We start from the raw sequence: 21,616 nt of genomic DNA on the forward strand, positions 1-21,616 counted from the left end.
AGGCCAGTAGTTGGATTATTGCTGTCCATATAAACATAGTCAATGAAGTGGTACAGGATGGTCCTGTACCACCTTGTAGTCTTCTGGTGGACTGTGTACTGAATCATGGCCGTAGGATACGGTGTGTGCTGCGCTCGCTGCTTGGTTCAACACAGATCTGACTAGAAGATCTGGGAAGTTGTGGAGAAGCGTGCAAAGTAGGCAGGGTTTTCAGATTTTCTAGCCGCTTGCAGGACAAAGCTCGTCATTTCGCTGTTGCTAGCAATGGTAATGTACGGCCTCTCTCCCGTGCTAAAAAGCGTGCCCCAGCATGAACGGCACTATAGATCGCTGTGCATTGTATGCACTTGGTAGGAAACCTGCTTCCAGGATAGGAAACAGATACAGCCAAGACCAACTTTTCCATTTTTCCTTCAGCGCCTGCCTGCACTGTGCCCGTGCTTTGCTCGGTGCAGCGCAAAGCCGTCGTAAATAATGGGTTTCAGGGTGCAGAGGTGCCCCATGTGCTTATTGTACCTGACCACAGGAGCTTACTTTGTCATTGTCCATTTCTGGTCTTTACCCGTCTATCCACTTTGTCCCCAGTGTACGCAGCGTGAATGGCGGAACACACCGATACCTCCCTCGTATCCATCCACTTCACAAACAGCAGGGGTCGTTCACGTATCCACCTACAAGAGCCCCTGGTGCTCTTCTTGAGAGCGTTGTCACGTGTGGTTGGAGCATCTTTTCTGGTGTCTCTGTAAGTGCCACATGCACTAAACTGCATGCTGTGTAAATCCTTGAATGGCTTAGGATTGGTGTATAAGTTGTCACAGTAGAGGTGGTAGCCTGACCCCAGATAGTCTTTATTCAGTGCCATGACAGAGTCGTATGAGAGACCTTGCCCTGTGGAAAACTCAGATTTGCCTGTGTAGATGCAGAATTCTGTGGTGTATCTGTCGCTCAGCCAAAACAAAAAGTTTTGTGCCCCACTTGGTAGGTTTAGCTATACTGTCGCACACCCACACGCATACACACATGGACGTACACACACACACACATACATAACACATATCTTAATACTGTATTTATTGTTAAATATATTGTATTTTATGTACTACTAACATCTTAGTCCCTGTCCTTATCTGTATTGTATTTTAATGTTTCTGTACTATTTTTCCTGTACTTTTTAACTCCAAAAGCCTAGCCAGGGACAGGGGTTGCAAATTAGCCGTGGCTAAAAACCTGTATGCATGGCATCTATTTTGTATTTTATATATGAAACAATGTTTTATGCATTTGTCCCTGTTAATTAAACGAGTAAATAAATAAATAAATAAATTCCTATTTTAGCTTTTGTGGCAACCACCCTCTCATTAATGGCAATGTTTCGGGTGATACAGGGCTTTAATTGTGGTACGGATCTCATCATACAAAGACCTGAGTCTATCGAGATGGTCATACTCTGTGTGCCTCTCTTCCGATCATCATGGCATCATCCTCTGGGTCACTCATATGTTCATACTCTGAACCGGTCTCCACTCATAACAGTCCGTGGATACGGCACATTGAAAATGGAGTTGGCCCTCCAGTAGTGCAAAACCTTTGGCAGTTAACAGTCCAAAAGTCAACAGGCTTGATGTTCTGCCATTTGTATTTTTTGCCCCTTGCGATGTTCTATGCTGCCTGCTTATTTGTCAAAGATGTTTTCTTGTCATGCAAAAGCATTCCTTGGTCAGGTCTGAAGATGATTCCCATCCCCATTACAGGCAAGTCATTACTGTAGGCCTGGTTTTTGCACTACATGAAATTATGTGAAAGTTATTTACATAATTAGTATTCCAAAAGGAACATAATGTGTGGATGTGTCGGTGTGTTTTTTGTGTGTGTGTGTGTGTGTGTGTGTGTGTGTGTGTGTGTGTGAGAGTGAGATGCCCACCATGCAGCGATCAAGGTGTCATCAATGTGCAAAGTGAAGGTAGGATTGATGTGTCACCTTATGTAACACACATACACACACACACACACATATACACACAGATAACACATGCACACATACAGGCACACACACACAAATTGATATGCGCGCACACATACAGTACATAATCTGCAGTGCTTCCCTGCCTAGAAAAAAACCTACAAAAAAAAAATAAAAGATCGAAAACAGAAACAAGGATGAAACAAGAACATCATGATATTTTCCGACTCTTTGAACACTTTTTGTTTTATTCAGAAGTGAGGTGTTTGTTTTTCTTCAAGAGGCAAAGCTGAGAAGGACATCTCCCATTGTTTCTGTTAACATCTCTGGTGCATACAGACCATGATTAAATTCATGAGGTGTCCTCCAGCAGCCTGAGCCAGGGAAAAAAATAAAAAATAAAACAACTGCAGCAGCAATCCAGAGAGAACATCAGATAGATCGGACAGGACGTGTCAATAACCCACTTTGAGTTAAGGCGGACACAAACAAAGAGTTAGGCAATACAGAGCGGACAGTGTTCGTGACCAACATGACTCAGTTGCCATTATTGGCCCGCGAAGGAGTCGATAACCATTTAGCGTGAGAATTACATGAAGCCAATCAACAAGCCAAGACAGACAGCCACCCACGCAATTACACTGGGTGAGCGGAGAGCGATGGCAAGTTGACAGAAAGAAAGAGACAAGGAAAGACAACAAAATCACTAACGAAAGACAGAGGGAATAAAAGCACGGAAGAAATAAGCATAAGAAAAGCAGATATATCATTTTCCTCTCCCCATAACCCCGTTTCAAAGAGTCGTCAGGGTGGTTCCTTCGAGCCGAATTGCTTGTAATGCAGCGAGGGAAGACATTTCATTCCTTAATCAATAATGTATTCTTTTCAATACAGGCAGGCGATGCATTATTCAACAAAGGCTGGGAGATGTATGGAAGGGGCTAACGCAGGGAGATGCTGCAACATTTATCTAATTAACAAGCAAGAATGAAAGACAGAGAGAGAGAGGGGGGGAGAGAGTGGGGGAGAGGGAGAGAGAAAGGACAGGGAGAGAAAGAAAGGAGAGAGAGAGAGAGAGGGGGGAAATGAGGCGTAACTGGTCTCTTTTTTTAAATAGGGAAGCTCTCAGATAAGATTCTCTAGAGGTTGACGTGGAAACGGCTTCGACTGAAAGTCATCAGCACCAACCGCCCAAAGAGATTTAGCCTCCGAATGATGGGGAAGGGAAACACACATACACACACGCACGTCTACACATACATACAGTATACACACACATGATGCATTAGAGCATACATGCGCATGGACATTCTGCACACGCATACACACACGAGTGTGAAGGCGTAATCGTGAATAGACAAACACACTCGGGGTCTTACGAGCCGGGAGGCGTAATCATTGGAGGCGAGCTTCTCTTCTTCATATTTCACATGAGGATTAGTGGAAATCTGCATGGAACAAGGCGGAAGAAAGACTGCGCTACTTAGGCTTCAGAGGCTAACTATATAAACCTTAACCCAGAGAGGCTGAGGAGTTACATAAACTTTAAAAGAAGGGAAGAGACTATGTACCAGGAGAGGGGAAGGCTGGGGACATGCTAGAAGACGTTTCAAATCCCTACCGAGTCTGAACATGACAGTGCATCACACACATAACGACAGATTTAACTGATTTTTTTTTCTCTTTTTGCTTATTAATATTAGTATTAATATGCATGGGAAAAAACTAAGAATAAACACAAAGAGAATTTGGGTAAATCTGTTGTTGGACAGACGCAGTCAACGTGGGCTGAGGTGAGTAGACTTCATCAGAAAAGAGAGAAAAGAGGCAGTGTTAGCTATACTAGCTTAAATTCATTGTAGGACAGGGGTCTCAAGGACCTTGAAAGTCCTCACACACACTACAGGATTTGTCCAGGACTCTGCAGATGTCGAGTTGTATAGTTCAAACAGCTCAGATCAGTCTGCAAGTCGATCAGTGTGGATAATATTGAATCTGTAAACTCTACACTACTAGATCTTTGTTGACCATGGGTGGGACCAAGCATCCAATCGGGATTTACCCTCTGATGTGTGTATGAGCAAATCTGGTGTAAATCAACCAGATTAATCCTCTAGTGTGTCCCCATCTTAAGAACTATATACCTTAACCTGGAGAGGGTGAGAGACCATATAAACCTTAACCTGGAAAGGGTGAGGGAGCATACGTATACCGTAACTTGTAGAGGGTAAAGAACTCTATACATCTTAACCTGGAAATAGTGAGAGACTCTATGAATGTTGTCCAGGGGAATATAAGGAAAAGAAGCAAGTAGACATGAAGAGATGAGAGGAAAGGGTAAGAAAGAAGAGGAAACAGAAGAAGTGTGGTCGGGCAAACACTTTAAAGTGGATTATTTTTCCCTGTCTGCTCCTGCAGAGGAAACACTCCCGCTGTCAAGGAATGGGATCACCGCTGTTTCAATGACAGTCGCTGACAGCGGATATGAGGTGTGTGTGTGTGTGTGTGTGTGTGTGTGCTGCCAAAGTAGGTGTTCGGCAGCAGGTGCCACTCAGTACATTCTGTAATTCCTGTCCACTCAACCAACCCCTCTGGTCAAGCTAGGGGATTATCCCTCACCCTTTCATTTCTCCTCTTCCCCTCTCCGCCTCCTCTATTGCAGCACTCACCTCTTCCCTCCTCTGCTGCCCTCTCCTCCAACACTCTCCCCCTTCCCTTCTTCTCTCCTCTCCCCTCGCTTCAAGGTGCTATGTGTAGCATTAAATCATTACCACATTGACTTAGAGAGATTAGTATAATTACCGTAAACAAACGAGACCACTGCTGAGAAGATTGACAGCCTCTACACTGCATTTACATTGTGTGCCACCCAGTCGGGTTTTGTCGGAAATTTGCTGGATTTCTTTTACGGCACAAAGGGAGATTGCTTTATGGCACAAAACGGGAAGAGGGCGCTGTTCTTCCAGCGCAATGGAAGGTAAAGCTTTCAGAGTTTCTCGCAGTGGCAGATGGTGGAACTGGTGAAAGGCCGATGGAAAAACCACTTCCAACATGTTTATCCTCTTCAGTAAAGACAAAGAGAAAACAAACGCACACAAAGCGACACCAGGGAGGGGGAGGGGGACAAATACTAACTCAACGGCTTTCTTTTATGGGAAATATGGTGATATTTTTGAGAAACTAACTAACAATACTACTGGTGTGAGATAGAGGCTGCCAATCGTCTTGACCATGGTCTCATTTGCAATTATACCAAGGAATGAATTTGACAATGATGTATTGATGTTTAAAAATGCTTCACGTAGCACCTTTAAGACACTCACCCCTTCCAATTTCCTCTCCACCCGTCTCTCTCCTCCCCCCTCTCTCTCGCTCTTCAAACAGTCACCCCTTCCCTCCTCCTCTCCACCCCTTTCTCCTCCAACACTCATCCCTGCCCTCCTGTCGTCCACCTGCTCTTTTCAGATACTCACCCTTCCACCCCTTTCCTCCACCTCCTCTCCCCAGACACTTCCCTTCCCCTCCTTCTCTTCTCACCCCTCTTCACCTCCTCCCTCCTCCACCATCTCCCCCCCCCCAACACTCGCCTGCTTCTTTTTTCCCCTCTTTCTGTCTCCTCGCTTCCCTAAGCTATGAATAGACAGACACAAGCCAGCCTGATATTTGCAAGGTGCAGCTTACTGGCGAAGTTTCTCTTTATGCCTCTTAGCATTACAAAGTTATCATTACCATTTTACAGTCTGTTGACAGCACCGACAGCCAAATATGTGAAAGTTGACGTGTGTGTGCGTGTGCTTGATTTTCTCTTCAGTCGACTGTTTTCCTCGGTTCAGCGCAGGTGCCAAGCCGGTTCTTTTCATCCGTACCGAGCCAAATCAAACCAAAGCAAAGCCATCCATCATCCATCCATCCATCCTTCAATTCATTCCTCCATCCACCCTTCCCATCCTCTTCTCCCTTTCAATCCACTCTGCAACCCATCTGTCTTCGTACAACTTCATCATTCATCCACCTATTCTTCCACCAACCATCCAGCCACCCAACCACCGCCTCTTCCTCCATCCCTCCACTCATCCAACCAATCCATTCCTCCGTACCTTATCGGCCATGATCATGGAGGACCCTCCGTGGATGCCCAGGATGGGTATGAGCGTCTGCGAGGAAATAAAATCCAAAATCTGGGCGATGGCCTCCTGGTCGGTGCCGTCCCCGAACACCACGCCGTGGATCTTGGTCCCGGACATCAGGTCGCACATGTGCGTGATGATGCTCTTGGGGTCGGTCTCGTTGACCAGCAGTGTGACCACGTTGACGTCGATGGGGTCCTCCTTGCTCCACAACGCCCGGATGTCCCGGTCGGAGATGTAGCGCGTGCGTCCCAGGATCACCGCGATGTTCAGGACGGGCACCTTCTCCGAGCCGCCGCCGCCGGTCCGCTGCTTCTGCGCCGCGGCGGGGCCGGCGATCAGGGTCACCGCCGCCAGGAGAAGCAAGGGGAGTAGCACGCCACTACTACTACCGCCGCTACTGCTAGAACCGCCGCTCCTTCTACCCCTCCTCCTACTCCTGCTGCTGCTGAGGGACATACTGCCGAACCACTTCATCCCCTGCACGGGAAAGATGGAGGGGATGGAGGAGAGGGAGAGATGGGATGAGGGAAAAGATGGGGAGAGGGAAGAATCGGGAAGAGGCGAGAGAAGGAGAGAGACGGGACAGAGAAGCAGGAGAGAGCGACAGGGATGTAAGGGTGGAGAGACGATGGCAGAGAGAAAGAGACAGGGAAGATAAATTGTTAATGCACAGTTCTTCGGGCCCACACACATTCAGACTGCATCTTTCTTTTTATTTCGCTTCTTTTCAATAACGTTATTAAACACATAAACCTTGTGAGGTGAGAGATGGCCTTGGGAGGGAGCTGCGGAGGGGTGAGAGAGAGAGAGAGAGAGAAGATGACTAACAGAGATATAGTTTATGGTCACGACTGCCGGGATAGATGATTCAGGAGCAAGCTGTGCTGTTCTTAAAAGGTAGGCACCGTTTAAAAAGTTTACTGTGTAACATATAACCACTCAATCTCCACCGTACATTGACGCACAGTTTATAAGGGGGAACTCTATGAGTAATAGCAGTAGAAAATCGTGTTATTCCTATCTGTTATATCATATCTAATTTTGCTTTTTTTTATGATGGGTAACTTGGGGTTCCCATCATGCTGTTGAAGAGTGTGTCTCTCTTTTAAGCATCATAACTCAAAGTCTGTTTCAAATGTGAACAAAACTTTTACAGCTTCAAAATACACTTAAAACCCATATTTAGCTGTCGCATTCTGTAGGTTCTTATAAGAAAATCTCAATCAGCTAAAAAAAAATAAGAGACCATACTGTGATTACAGATTGAGGCTTTAAATCAAATGCTTAACAGAAGCTGAAACCACAATAGAGACCACAAAATGACTGCAAGTTTGAACTGTGTTATCAAGTCAAGTCAAAGGATAAAACAATACAACAATTATACATGTGGCACCATTCTGGGGCCAGTGGCTGTTGGTGTAATGGCAGTGACTAACCATTTCTTACAGTAATAGTGATCAAAATATGTATATTTGAATGGAACAACAAAACAGAAGTGTTAAGACTAGAAAGGCCAATGGATTTGGGGAACAAGCCATCAATTGACAGGGGTCAATGAAATTCTGACCATTTCATTGTGTGATTTTGAAAATCTAACAAAGTTTGTTCAGAAAGATCTGGGAAAAGTCACGGAGGGACATTTTGAAAGCTGAGTTATTTGAATTTGCTAAATTCTAAACAGCAGCTTGGCCTTTCTAGTTATGTAAGAAAGTCTATAAACCTAGGCCAGGGTTTTGTTTTCAATTCAGTTCCTCCCAACCCATAAATTTGCGGTTTGAAATTCCGCTGTGCCCTAAGAGCAATACTTCACCTAGATACATTTATTTGATTTGAGAATAATCTAACGCAAACGTCGTTGGAGTCATTGTTGCAATTTCATTGGACATATGAATATATTTCAGTTGTTAAGTGAATGAGTCAATGTGCGGCAGATACTGTGGTTGTAAAGAAGCTGTCAGCCACACACACACACACACACAGATAATTTTGTATCCCAGAGGTAAGTAAGAGGTAAATTACATAAAGGCTGAAGAGAGCTAATCTAAGACCAGTAAGGGCTATAAATAGCTCGGTACACCAGAGAGAGAGTTCTCTTGGGGTTTAAGAAGCACCGCAGGCCTTGGACAGGAGGGGGGGGCAGTCCTCATCGGAGAGGGGTGTGTGTGTGAGTGTGTGTGTGTGTGCACGTGTGACTGTGTGCACATGAGTGTGTGATGTATGAGTGTGAGAGAGCCAGAAAGTCTGCGAGTGATAAGGGACAGGGAGAGGTGAGAGGGACACATACTGAAGTGTGTGTGTGTGGGAGACATGATGGAGTGTGTATGTGTGTTTGTGGTGTATGTGTGTGCGTGTAGATTTATGCGCATGTGTGTTTATGTTTTATGTGCGTGTGTATTTTGTGTGTGTGTGTGTGTGTGTGTGTGTGTGTGTGGAGGGGGATGAGAGACACGACGGAGGAGAGCTGAGGAAGATCAGAGGTGACAGCGGTTACCGCGCCAACCGGAGCAGAAGAACACGGTGACATCATCATCATCACTGCACACACTCACAAACACACACACACACACACACACACACAAATCACCATCCTCACCACCCTATTTCCTACTGAGATCTCATTCACTCGCTTGCTCGGACGCCCAGTGCTCAGAGAGCATAAAACATTGTGTGTGTGTGTGTGTGTGTGTGTGTGTGTAGGGGTGGGGGTGGGTGAACGCATGTGCATGAATTTATATGTGAATCCATGCATACATGTCTGTGTGTGTGTGTGTGCATGCATGTGTATACATATGTACTGAGCATGTCTATGTATGTGTTCAAGCTTATATATTCCTCCGTGTGTGTGCCTGCAAGTGTGTGTGTGTGTGTGTGTGTGTGTGTGTGTGTGTGCGCCGCAGCATGCAGTAAAGCAGGCATGTGTCCAGCAGCCAGAGGCCTGTAGGTGCATCATGTGTGTCTATAGGTTGATCATCATGTGTAAGACGTACAGTATGAGCAGGTGTACTGAACAGTAGAGCGTGAGCAGAAGCAGAGGGGCATGAAACATATGGTCCCATAATGCGTCCACATACTCTGTTGATGCTTTATGGATTCAAGACCATGTATTTTTACCATGTGCAGAGTCTGTTTAGGCGTGATTGATGCTCAGCGGCTCTCATTTATCACGCCGCCGTCGAAACTACTGCAAATTAAGCACTGAGGTGATCATAAGAAACTTGTCTGGTCTGATTTATGAAACTTAACAAAGCACCAAACAACACAGTGAAAAGCGCTTACTCAAGAGCACAGCAAGACGTTTGACAACCAATGGGAAACACTGTCTGCTCATAAGCGTCCAATCAAATAGGTTGAATCACGCAGGCTGGATACTGCCTCATACTCCAATTTTCATACTGCCTCATACTCAAATACTGTGGTATTATAGTTAACTGAAACTAAGACTGAGACGAAAACTAGGAATGAAGAGACATTTTAGTAAACGGAAATAAAAGTGAAAACGAAACCTAATGGCAAAACTGAAACTGAAACTAATAAATATAAAAAGAAATAATTTAGAAATAAAATAAAAATGAACCTGATTCCTTCTCACTTCTAGTTTTTTTCCACTTGCCTTACTGTGCGTGAGGTGGAGGAAGAATCTTGTCATCATGAATGTGCCCTGATCAACATCAATACATTAATAATGCACTGTCTTCAGATGTACTTTGCATATCTGAAGACAGTTTTCTGTCGGTATGTGCACAAAACAGCTACTACCAACACAGGCATGACCATTGACAAACTAAAAACTAATTTATTAAAATAAAACTGAACTAAAACTAGCAAACGGCATTTGAAAACTAACTGAAACTGAATCAAATTCCAAAATAAAACAAAAGTAAACCTGGTCTATAAACCACATCCCATCCCCAAGGTTGGGTAGTTTATTCCATTGTATTCCATATGCTGTATTCCATTGCAGTTACAAGTTATCTCATCAAAATGGAATAAAGTTACATGTTTTTTTTGTATTTAAAATATATAACACTATTCCAGGTTTTCATTGCTACCCAGCCCTGCCTATCCTGAAGACACCCAACTGGGAGAAAGCTGCAGCTGCGTTGTCTATTTGGAAGCATAAACATGCTTTTAGATGAATTTCTGTAGGCTAAGATTTGTCATACCTTGTGATTCTGTAATGAAATTGAGACTCAAGTGGAAGGCTCCATTGTGCGATGAATAATGCATGCGGGCTCGCTGTGTCACCCCGTGTTTTTAAAACATGCAGAGAAGCTGCTTGTCCCCCCTGCCCAGCTGAGCATGAACGCTGTGAGAGCGGACCTGGGGATGAATCACCCAAATCACAGTCCATTCACTCTGCGCACAGCGACGACGCTTAATGGATTCCTAATGTCTCTGTTGAGAAGTCTTCTTCTTTTTGCCCAAAAGCTGCAGAATGATGATGAGACAGTTTGGTGAAAACAGACCTGATTCTGTACGACTGAGGTTTGCTCGCCAGCGGCACAATGGAGTTCATGACTTTCTATGATAAACCATGAAAATAGGATTTATTCATTAACGTTATTGAATTGTTTATCATATTATGTTACTTATGTATCATATATTAACTGATCAGCAATGACATGCTTCACATTCACTTCCACTTGTCTTTTGCTCTTTTCCCCTCCATAGAGAGGTCAAAGGTCAGGGTCAGTTACACAACAGCAGCTCTGGAGCTGGTAGCCATTTAATGTCACTCTAAGTTAACAGTCTCTCCGATACTCCGCCCTGCTGCCCAAATTATCACCATATATTACATTTTCACTATCAATATCAACCCACTGGGAAAGCCAAAAATGAATGCTCTAAACCAGTGGTTCTCAACGTGAGGTCCGGGGACCACCAGGGGTCCTTGAGGGGGTTCCAGGGGGTCCCCAGCAAATTGATCCATTGTTAAACTTCGCCATTATTTCATTTACAAGAAGTGAACACAATTAGAGAATGTAGAACTGTAGACAAAATCATGTCTAACAATAAAAATATTGTCAGATTTGGGTCTGAGAGACAAAATCTCATCAAATTGGGGTCCGTGGCCCTAATGTGGACTAAATTAGGGGTCCTTGATATGAAAAAGGTTGAGAATCACTGCTAAAAACTACTGTTCCCTGATATATAGCATATATAGAGAATATAGCAGTGAAAGGAAGTTGGAAAACTTAAAATAAAGGCTAAAATAAAGGTTTAAGATGTATCACATTGATCCATACATACTGTAATGTGCATAAGCATACTAGAGGGACTCAATAGAGAGGAGAGGACACTAATGCAGCTAAAACTATCTATTTATTTATGTTGGGTGCCTTTTTTTATGAATTTCGTGTTTGAAGTGAGGATGATAGAAAGCCATTAGACTGTCTCAGCACTCACACTATTCTCTAAAAATGATGCAGGAAAATAAACAACCACACCTTATAGGTAGCTAAAGTAATGGCGCATAGCAAAACAAGCTTTAAAAAAAAACGGCCAACCAGTTTGGTATATAAAACTATTTATAGTAACATGAGTCCAGTTCATCGCTGACGAGATTATCTTCCATTTCCAATGAGCGGTGTGGAAACCTGGATAACAAAAGAGTGATTTTTTTTTTAAAATTTTCTCCGTTTCCTTGTCTCAACTCTGCAGCATCACGGGGAGATAGGGGAGAGAGAGGGAGAGAGAGAAAATGGAGAGGGAGAGAGTGAAAGAGTGAGAGAGAGAGAGAGAGAGAGAGAGAAAGAGAGGGAGAAAGAGAGAGAGAGAGCTTCCCCAGCCAAATCGGATTGGGGCGGTTTGTCGTCACACAAAGGCTACCGTTCCTTGGCACCACAACACTAAATGATGTTTGGCAGGCGCATCCATACTACTGGCTGCCGTTCACACACACACACACACACACACACCCACACACACCCACATGCACACAGACTCACATTTCCTCCCTCACACAGGGCGCAAAAAACATATATGTGCATATATGTCTTTTTTATTCATATCAAATGCTAAAAAAACACAATCTCATTCAGTGATCAGTCAATAGGAAACAGTGTATGGAAAATTCACACACACATGTATCGCTCTGATTCACAAAAACACACACACACACACACACACACACCCCTCCAGCACTGAAATCTCTGTCGTCAGTGGCTGTATACCATTACCCACAATTCCCACTCTGCTTCACCGCCACAAAGCCCACGTTCCCGGTCCACACAACTAGGTTTCACATGTATCAATAATTCAGCTGCATTATCTTTACATGATGATTAATAGGATTGCATTTACCGCGGCGGCCATATTCTTTCAGCACATCGTCCTAAATGGCATTAAAATTGAATCAGCTCACTGTACACACTCTATGGATATGATTTATTTACAGAGTCGGGGGGCAGGATGCTTGATACGGAGGATGATAAGTGTGTGTTTTACTATGCCGCAGCCGGGGGAACATATGTGTGTGTGTGTGTGTGTATGTGTGTGTATGTGTTTCATATGTAAGTGTATGTGTGTGTATAAACTTTCTGGTTGGTATAACCCTAACGATGATAAGGTTCCAGTAAATCTGTTTTTTTCTCTTCCCACACTGTTCCCTCCATCACTCTTTTCTTTCAGTCATTCATCCACTCATCTATCCCTCGTTCCTCTCCTTCCCTTCCTTCCTCCTCCCTCTTTCATCCCAACCGCATTCCCTCTATCCCTCCCTCCACCTCAACCCGCTCTATCTATCCCTAAAAATGTAAGCAAGGTGTGTGAAAACGCACAAACAAATGACGTTTGTTCATTTGATTCTTCTTCTTCTTCTTATGCTTTCTTTCCCTCCTCTTCCATCCTTCACTCCCCTCCCCTTGTCTCTCCTCGTCTCTCTCCAAGTCTTTTCAGGCCTTAAGGCACTCTATGTATCTTCGGTCTCAAAGCCACACCTCTCCACCTGCTCTCAATCCCTCTTTCCCCTTCCGTTTGTTGTTTTTTCCGTCCGTAGAAAGTCCAACAGAAGCAGACAGAGAGGCAAAGTACCTATTTTGAGATTATCGTGCGGCAAATCTAAGCATCTACTTTGTGTTTTTTTAGCACATTAGGCTGTCTTTGATGGCAAAGCCCCACAAAATGGTGAGAAGTGACAACATTGTCATACTAACAGGGATGAAGAGAGACTAGTAGCAGCACAAGTCAGTTAGCCGTACCTGGCAAGTTCCCTGATGGGCTACCTTTTGATAGAGGTGGGGACTCGAGTCAGACTCAAGTCCCAGTTTTAATTGCTTGAGACTTGACTTGATGCATGAAGAGAAGACTTGAGACTTGACTTGACTTGGGTTCTGGTGACTTGGGACTTTGACTTGTACTTTGATGACTTGAAAAGGTTTCTAAAGTCTTGACTTGAGATCTTGTGTTTGTGTAAATGACTTCGATTGAAAGTGATGAGATTTGTTCCAGCAGACGACTGAATTTAAATTCTGTTTTCTGAATTTGTATGGAATGATTGAATTTATTGAAGTTGAAATGATTATAGAAATCAAACTCAAGATCTTACCAAGTTTTTATCCTATTAAATCCATATTGCATTGAAAAGTCCTAGATATTTAGTTTTCTTTAAGATATTAAATTGATACTGGACTCTTGATTTGTTCTGACTTGACTTGCTGTTTAGACTTGAGACTTGACATTAATGACATGGACTTGACTTGGACTTGACTTGGTAATCTACATTTAGACTTGGAACTTGACTTGAGACTTGTGCCTCAAGACTTGGGACTGACTTGGTCACACCTCTGCCTTTTGGTTGCTATATAAAACTTTTTCCAAGAACTTTCAGTGCTTTGGGTGCTGTGTAGAAAAAAATCCTATACAGCATCAAAAAGTTAACAAAACTGATCTAAATAGCATTTAAAACGGTTTCCCATATGGTTATGGCCAAAGAACCACTGAAGACCCATCTTTTTTTTCTTTCCATCCATCTCGCACCTTCTCTAATCACCATCTTCACCTCTGTCTCCATCCCTCTCTCCAAACCTAGACCTGGGCTCTCTATCTCCCTTCATAACTGCCCCTAGTTATCCATCCATTCATCCAAGCATTTATCCATCTCTCTGCAGCAGCATCAACCCCCAAACCATCTCTCCCTTCATCTCTATCACTCCATCCCTAGAGCTGATCCATCCATCCTCCACCTCCGCCTCCTTCCCCTCTCTTTTCTCCATCATTGTTCCTTCCTCTCTGACCTCTCTCCATCTCCTTTGATCCGACTCAAGCGACATGTGCCATTTGGTGACCGGTGTTTATTTCTTCCTTCCTCTTCCTCCACACCTTCATTTCTCTCCTCCCTCTCTCTCTCTGCCATTTCTCCATCTGTCTCTTTCTTTCTGCCCACGCTCTTTCTCTTCTTTCTCTCCAGCTCTCTCTCTCTCTCTCTTCCTGGTTATACAAAGATTAGTTCTAAAATAGAACGCTCGTCTTTGTTTCTTCGTGCATTCCCCCTATCTCCCCAATTCAATTCTTCTTCTCTCCCTCTCTCATCCCTTTTTCCTCATTCATTTCATTTTCCATTCCTCTCCCCCTCCCTCCCTGTGTATTGGAAGAGTTTAATTCCAAAATGAGATCCGCCATTTCCAAAAAAAAAAAAAATGGACACCCACACTGACAAAATAATTGCTGGCATGAATGCAAATGTGCTGCTGCTGAAGTTCTGAATCGTCTTAAGGCCTTTGCATACAAAGTAGCTGTGTTTTTAAGGATTAAATTAGAAGCAACTCTGTTTTAAGGATTTAAAGTAGCACTTTTTTTCCAAAATGGATATATAGCATTTTGGAAACTTAAAGTAACAGTCTGTGACATTTCCATTTGAGTTAATGTCCTTTTTGCTACTATCTATCGCCGACTCATAACACAATGGTGATTCAACCAATGAAAGCTTTTTACATTTGCTGTTCTAAACACCCGGAGTCTGGTAGCTCTTTCCCGGGAAAAATCCTCTGCCACACAGGAAATGATGCGTTTTACGTCTCCGGGAGCAGCGACAGCAGTTTGTTTGGAATAACAAGAAGAATAAGAAGAACTAGGTAGTTAGTATGAGCAGCGATAGCCACCATGGTTGAACAGACAAAGAAAAGAGAAACTCAAACTGCATCAACAGAAAATCCAAGCTCCGCCCACACTGACTTTGATTGACAGGTGATCTCTGGGAAGTGCAGTGCAGAAACACCACAGCAATGAGCAACTTAAGGATTACCACTTTCATTTTCTCCCATCCCCTCAACTATGCCATTCTTCTCTATTCTTCTCTTCTGCTCCCCCATTCCTCCTTCCCTCTCTCCCAGCTATCTCTACATCCCTCTCTCTCTCTCTCTCTCTCTCTCTCTGTCCCAGGCCCCAGCCATCTGCTCTGTGTGCCCTGACGTGTGCATGAGCGCCCATGAGAAGCCCAGTGGAAGTAATCGTCTGTTACCACTCAGGCTTCAACATGTTGTCTGCCCACTGCACACACCTCTTTAGCTCCTACGAACCCACTGCGTGTGTGTGTGTGTGTGTGTGTGTGTGTGTGTGTGTGTGCCTGCACCTATGTGACTGACAGAAAGACAGAGGGAGAGAGAGACAGAGAAAGAAGTGAGAACACATTTAGGGTAGTACTCTCTTATATAATGGATATGAACAGTGTTGCTCTCTCTCTCTCTCTCTCTCTCTCTCTCTCTCTGCACCTGAGGCCCAATACACACCTGTGCATCCCAGCCATAAGAAGACTGCTCCAATTATTGTTGCACCTCCTCCTTTCGCTCTCTCTCTCTCTCTCTCTCTCTCTCTCTCTCTCTCTCTCTCTCCATGATCTTTCTCCTCTCTCTCTCATTTCTTCCATTCTTCTCTTATTGCTAATTGCTTCAGTTGGTTTCTGCTTCATTAGCATGCGCTAGGCCCACATCAGGCCGTCTTCTCTCTCTCTCTCTCTCTCTCTCTCTCTCTCTCTCTCTCACACACACACACACACACACACACACACTTTCACCTCACACACACTCGCTTTCTCTTTCTTTGTCTTTCTCTCTTCCATATGCTATTGGCATTAATGTGAAGAATACTTTAAAGCAAAGATGCTTCTCTCTCTCTCTCTCTCTCGCTCTCTCTCTCACTCACACACACACACAGATTGAATACCACTAACACTAATAGCACAAAGGCAGTAAGGCGCAAGGCCAGCCTACACATTACACATGAGGGCAGGTATTGGGTTAATACATTATTTCCCTTTGCTGTCAAACAAATATGGATTGCCCTTCCATGGGCCACGGCTGACGCCTTCACAGAGAGAGAGAGAGAGAGAGAGAGACATCAATGCCTCTGTATGCTACGAGAACTGCGCTTCAACAACGTGACTGGATCCGGAGAACGAGAGAGAGAGAGAGAGAGAGGGGGGGAAGAAGAGATGTAAATTCATTTGGATCTTGCCATTAGGTTCAATGAAAGCACCACAATACAAGCACGACCCCTACTGGTCCAACGCGGGCCTGCAGCCTCCTCCTGCCTGGCCAAGACGCTCCGTATAACGGGAAGATTTTTTTTTAGGGCAAAGCCAGTGTTCTCTTGCCTTGAAGTTTAAGAAGGGGGGGGGGGGGGGGGGGGGGGGGGGGTGCAGGCTGGGTTGGCCCTCTAATCCCATTAAAACCGACTGCTGTCTCCCTCATGATCCCCCCCCCCCCCCCCCCCCCCCTCGGCCCCGCATCACTGACTGCATGTCCTCGTATGGGATGGAGAGGAGCTGGAAGTTGTGCCAAGCAGCAGCAGCAGCAGCGACCAAACCCCCGCAGTGTGTCTTCCAAACCCGGGGATAGAAAAAAAAAAAAAAAAAATCAGCAGAAAACACACCCATCCCTGTCCTCGTTTGCCCCCCCCACCCCTCCCCGGTCCGCGTTATAGTCCCATCTTCTCTAGGTAAAAACCGGTTTGTCGGTATAGTTTGATGATCGGGACTACAAGTACCAAGAGGGCCGTGTTGCTTTATATTTCACCTCGCTTTGTACACTTTATGAGTGTACCGCGGATTTATGAGCATATGAATACATATCTTTCGTTTGGTTTGCCCGGCTGATACACAGTATGTTTCCGAGGCGCGTTCTCTGCGCTCTGCTCACTGCGCCAGCGTTATGATGTGGGAATATAAAGGCAAAATATATAACAGTTGGCATGAAAGATGAGAGAAGAGAAAAGGATTTTGGGGTTTGGGTGTTTTACTCTCAGCTTCGGGTCCTTTGCCCGTGTTTTAGGGGCAGCCTCGCTCTCCGCGGTGTGGGTGCCGCACTTTGGATAAGGGATGGCTATGCGTAAAAACCCGCACGGCGCCCACTGATCAAAAGAGAGAGCGAGAAGGGGGGAGAGAGAGGGAGAGAAAGACCCTGCGCGGTCATCACAAGCCCAAAAATCAGACAGATGACAGACACGGGGCAAGTACTTACAGCATCTCCCTTCCACGGAGCTCCAAAACAGTAGCGCGAGATGACATTGCAACAGTCCCCCGTCTCCTCTGAGAAACCATGCGAGCCTCTGATGGTGATCTCACTCACACACACACACACACACACACACACAGAAAAAAAAAACAGAAAAATCACCGAATCTCGAAAGAAAAAGCAAATATTCCCACGGTGTCCAAAAAAAATAATGAATGAAATCCCCCTCTCTTTATTTATTTTTTTGATCACTTCACAACGGCGCAGCTGCGAATAGAAAAAAAAATCACAGTTGTTGTAATCCAATCTTCATCGTGTGTGCGCCCGCCGCTGATGCTCCGCTGCAAAATCTCTGCTGGCCCCGCGCATTGTAAAAAGGGGGGGCTCAACCGGCGGTCGGTAGGATGATAGCTCCCGGTACCCCGTTATTCCTGTCCCGGCCGAGGAGAGGAGAGGAGAGGAGAGGAGGGAAGAGGCAGGCGAGCGGCCGCCCGGACGCACACACCGACTCGCGCACACACATTCACTACTACAGTAGCGGCTCCGGCAGCCTGCAGACCGTGCATGGGTCCCGCTCTGAACGGCTCTCTCTCTTCTCGCCGTGCATGTGTGAGTGTGTGTGAGAGAGAGTGAGTGAGAGTGTGAGTATGTGTGTGTGTTGAGTGTGCGCGCGTGCGTGTAGATGCCGTGCGTGCGCGTGTGTGCGCGCGCGTGTAGTCTATGTATATGCTTGCGCGCTTCTGCAGAGGCAGGGGCAGCTGGATAGATAGACGGACTGTCGGTCGGTCTCTCTCTCTCTCCCTTTCTCTCTCTCTCTCTCTCTCTCTCTCTCTCTCTCTCTCTCCTGCTCTTTGCGCTATAGCTCCTTCAAGAAGTAGCTCAGTCAGAGAGAGAGAGGGAGAGGGAGAGAGAGTCGGGCTGCATCACAAAACGATCATTCTCTCTCCTTTTTTTCCCTGCCATTTTCCCCCTGTTCCCATTCTTATTCTTGGAATAAAAAACCCCAAATCGCCCATTCATATTATGTCTTTATTGGGGTTTTTATAGGCTACAGCAAAATTCACGGGGGAGGAAACCGGAGCAGAGCAGAGAAGGGGGGCAAGCGGTGGTGCAAAAAAATAAATAAATAATAATAAAAAAAAATTAAAAGCTACTCTTGATATTGGAAGCCCCCTCCCCTCCTCTCTCTCCCACTCCCCTCCGGACGAGTTACATTGATTTGCCTGTCTATAGCCCCTAGACACACTGACACACACGTGGCTGTAAACACACACACACATACACACACACACACACACACAGAGACGGACAAGTGAATGCCGACCGTCGGTCAATCATCAAGTGGTAATGAAAATGTCAGGCCAAATGCCAGACGCCACTTCCACTCAACTTCCCCGCCAGCGAAGGTCAGGCCCTGCAAGACCCCTATCTATCTATCTATCTATCTATCTATCTATCTATCTATCTATCTATCTATCTATCTATCTATCTATCGGTGTCTGTCTAATCTTAGCAGACTCAGCATCAGTGGAGGGGGTATCTCTCCGTGACGTAGGAACCCTGTCATCTGAATTTCCACATGAAGCCTCATAATCTCTCTCTCTCTCTCTCTCTCTCTCTCTCTCTCTCTCTCTCTCTCTCTCTCTCTCTCTGTGCGGAGCATCCCAGTGCGCCGCCGCTCTGATGGAAGGAGCGGGGAAGGAGAGATGGAGAAAGCATCGGAGAGAGAGAGAGCGAGAAAGAGGGGGGTGTTACATGCACTAGTATAGGCTACACAAATGGGTATATAGCCACCAACTGACTGAGCAAACGACTATCAAACACCTGAGCGTGTGCGTGTGTGTGTGTGTGTGTGTGTGTGTGTGTGTGTGTGTGTGTGTGAGAGAGAGAGAGAGAGAGAGAGAGAGAGAGAGAGAGAGAGAGAGAGAGAGAGAGAGAGAGAGAGACTGGGCACTGATCACTTGTAAGACCTAGTTTCCTCTCGCGCTGTGTGGATGTGTCATTCACGCATCTGCAGCTTTATGTAAAAAAAAAAAAAGACTATTTCAGGATCCACTATGGAGCCGCGCCGCGCTGCGCCACGCAGCCACACCTGCCGTTCAGCCTGTCTTTTGGGGGAGAGAGCAAACAAACATAGTTTCTATCTGCCGAGAAAGAACTATAGTAACCCTATGACTCATTTTAAGAAGGATGCTATACAAGTATCACAGCGAAACGGGTAAGTAGCAATAGGGATATTATAGGGATATTATAGGGATGTTATAGGGATGTTAAAGTGAGATAATAAGACCAAACCCGTTTTAAGTCCCTATAGGAATATTAGTATACACATCAGGTCACTATAAACTCGCTATTGAGCACAGCAGACACACTATAAGCAATTTTAGGAAGATTATAGGAATATCATAGTGATATCATAGGAGTTAAAAATACCATAAAGTACCATATAAGGTCATTATAAACTTATGTTCAAGTACCACAGATACACTATAAGTCCCTATAGGAATATTATAGTGATTGTATCTTGGTTATGGTAATAGTGTGTGTGTGTGTGTGTGTGTGTGTGTGTGTGTGGATTTGTGGTCACTAGTGTACTTCTATGCAGTAGGTTAAATGAACTGAGGAACTATCTGTTGTGCAATTTTAGAAGTAGAAAGTAGAAAGAAAGAGAGAAGCAGTATAGCTGCTAGCAGTTTAATACACCCTTTCTAAAAAGAACAACAGTGATCCTATAATACATTTTAGAAGGATATACTACAGCTAAACCTGTAAGTATAAATGCTATGAGAATGTTATAGGAACATTACAGTGATTCAATAGGAGATAAAAATACAGCAAAGTGCTATAGGGTCACTATAAACTTACTATTGAGCACCATATGTAACTATAATATTATAGGAATATTGTAGTGATACCATAGGTGATAAAAGTGAGTTTATAATGACTTTATGGCTCTTTCTAGTATTTTTGAGTACCACCAACACACTTTAAGTCTCTATAGGAATATTCTCTATATCCAACTTTCCAAACACAGTGTCCTTACTGTACATCTTACCCACGGTGCATTGCAGCCTGCCTGGCTGCCAAGTCTGAGGTCTCATTCACTTTCAACTCAAATTGATTCCAAACCGAAACGGAGACGGAATTCATTTGACTAATGACATGGTATTCATTTTTCAATTGTTTCTTAATAGGTTGGATATGAGCAGGTCCACAGGCCACAACTTTTCCGATAGCTGAATTTTGCAAGAAAACTTCCTGAAGTTAGTGAAGTGGAAGGGCGTTGATCCAACAACTAAGCCTGCCAGCATGCATTTACACTTTATTTTATTGTGTGATATGAAAGAAAAAGAACAGGTTTTTACAACAGGTTTTGCTTTATTTCTCTTTGTTCTAAACAGCAGTGAACAACAGTCATGTATTGTCCCAGGCACTGGCTGAATTCACACCGCCAGGACAAAAGAAGATTTGTTTTTTCTCACCCGAGTGAAGGCGATCTCCTCTTTTTTTGCTGATGTCTGAACAGAGATCAAACACACTCGGCGCGGCGTTTCTCCTTTAAAGATTATGTTTGTTGCCTTTCTGCTTCATGAGATAGCAGACATGACAGATGAACAGGAACAGTGGCAAAGTCACGATTCCTATTCAAATCCACGAAGTCAAAAGACAGAGAGCGAGGCTGGATTAAGCAGACAATACATCATTCAAAGCACAGGCGGCTTGATATAAATAGTGACCCACAAGCAAAAATCTATTCCGTTCCCTATGTTGTTTATCTTGATTGTCAAAAATCAACAATTGAGGCGGTTTGTGTAACAAGAAAAGGAGGGAGAGTGAATTCCTTGCAAATGGCAAATGGCGTGCAGACACACACACACGCATACACATGCACACACACATACCTGGTGGCCTGACTCCAGCTGTGACTGGGCAACACTGCACCGGGCGTTCAGTGGAGTGAGTCGGATGTTGGGTGGGGCTTGGAGGTGTGAGTGTGTGTGTATGTGTGTCGCGCTGGGGAAAGCGGGGAGTTGGGGGTTGGGGGGGGGGGGGTTGTTGCCAGGTCAACAAACAGCTGT

At 44.7% G+C, this 21,616-nt stretch overlaps 1 protein-coding gene across 1 annotated transcript in view; it reads right to left on the reverse strand.

Moving 5' to 3' along the window:
* Window positions 1-21,616, reverse strand: part of grin2aa (glutamate receptor, ionotropic, N-methyl D-aspartate 2A, a) — a 171,931-nt gene that overhangs the window by 148,236 nt on the left and 2,079 nt on the right. Inside the window, exons 2-3 of the mRNA XM_078284416.1 lie at window positions 17,544-17,646; window positions 6,058-6,567 (exon numbers count right to left, since the gene is read on the reverse strand). Of these exons, the coding sequence (XP_078140542.1) occupies window positions 6,058-6,567; window positions 17,544-17,646 (613 nt within the window). The remainder of the gene's footprint in view (window positions 1-6,057; window positions 6,568-17,543; window positions 17,647-21,616) is intronic.

Source organism: Centroberyx gerrardi, chromosome 7 (genome assembly GCF_048128805.1).
Source record: "Centroberyx gerrardi isolate f3 chromosome 7, fCenGer3.hap1.cur.20231027, whole genome shotgun sequence".
NCBI lineage: Eukaryota > Metazoa > Chordata > Actinopteri > Beryciformes > Berycidae > Centroberyx > Centroberyx gerrardi.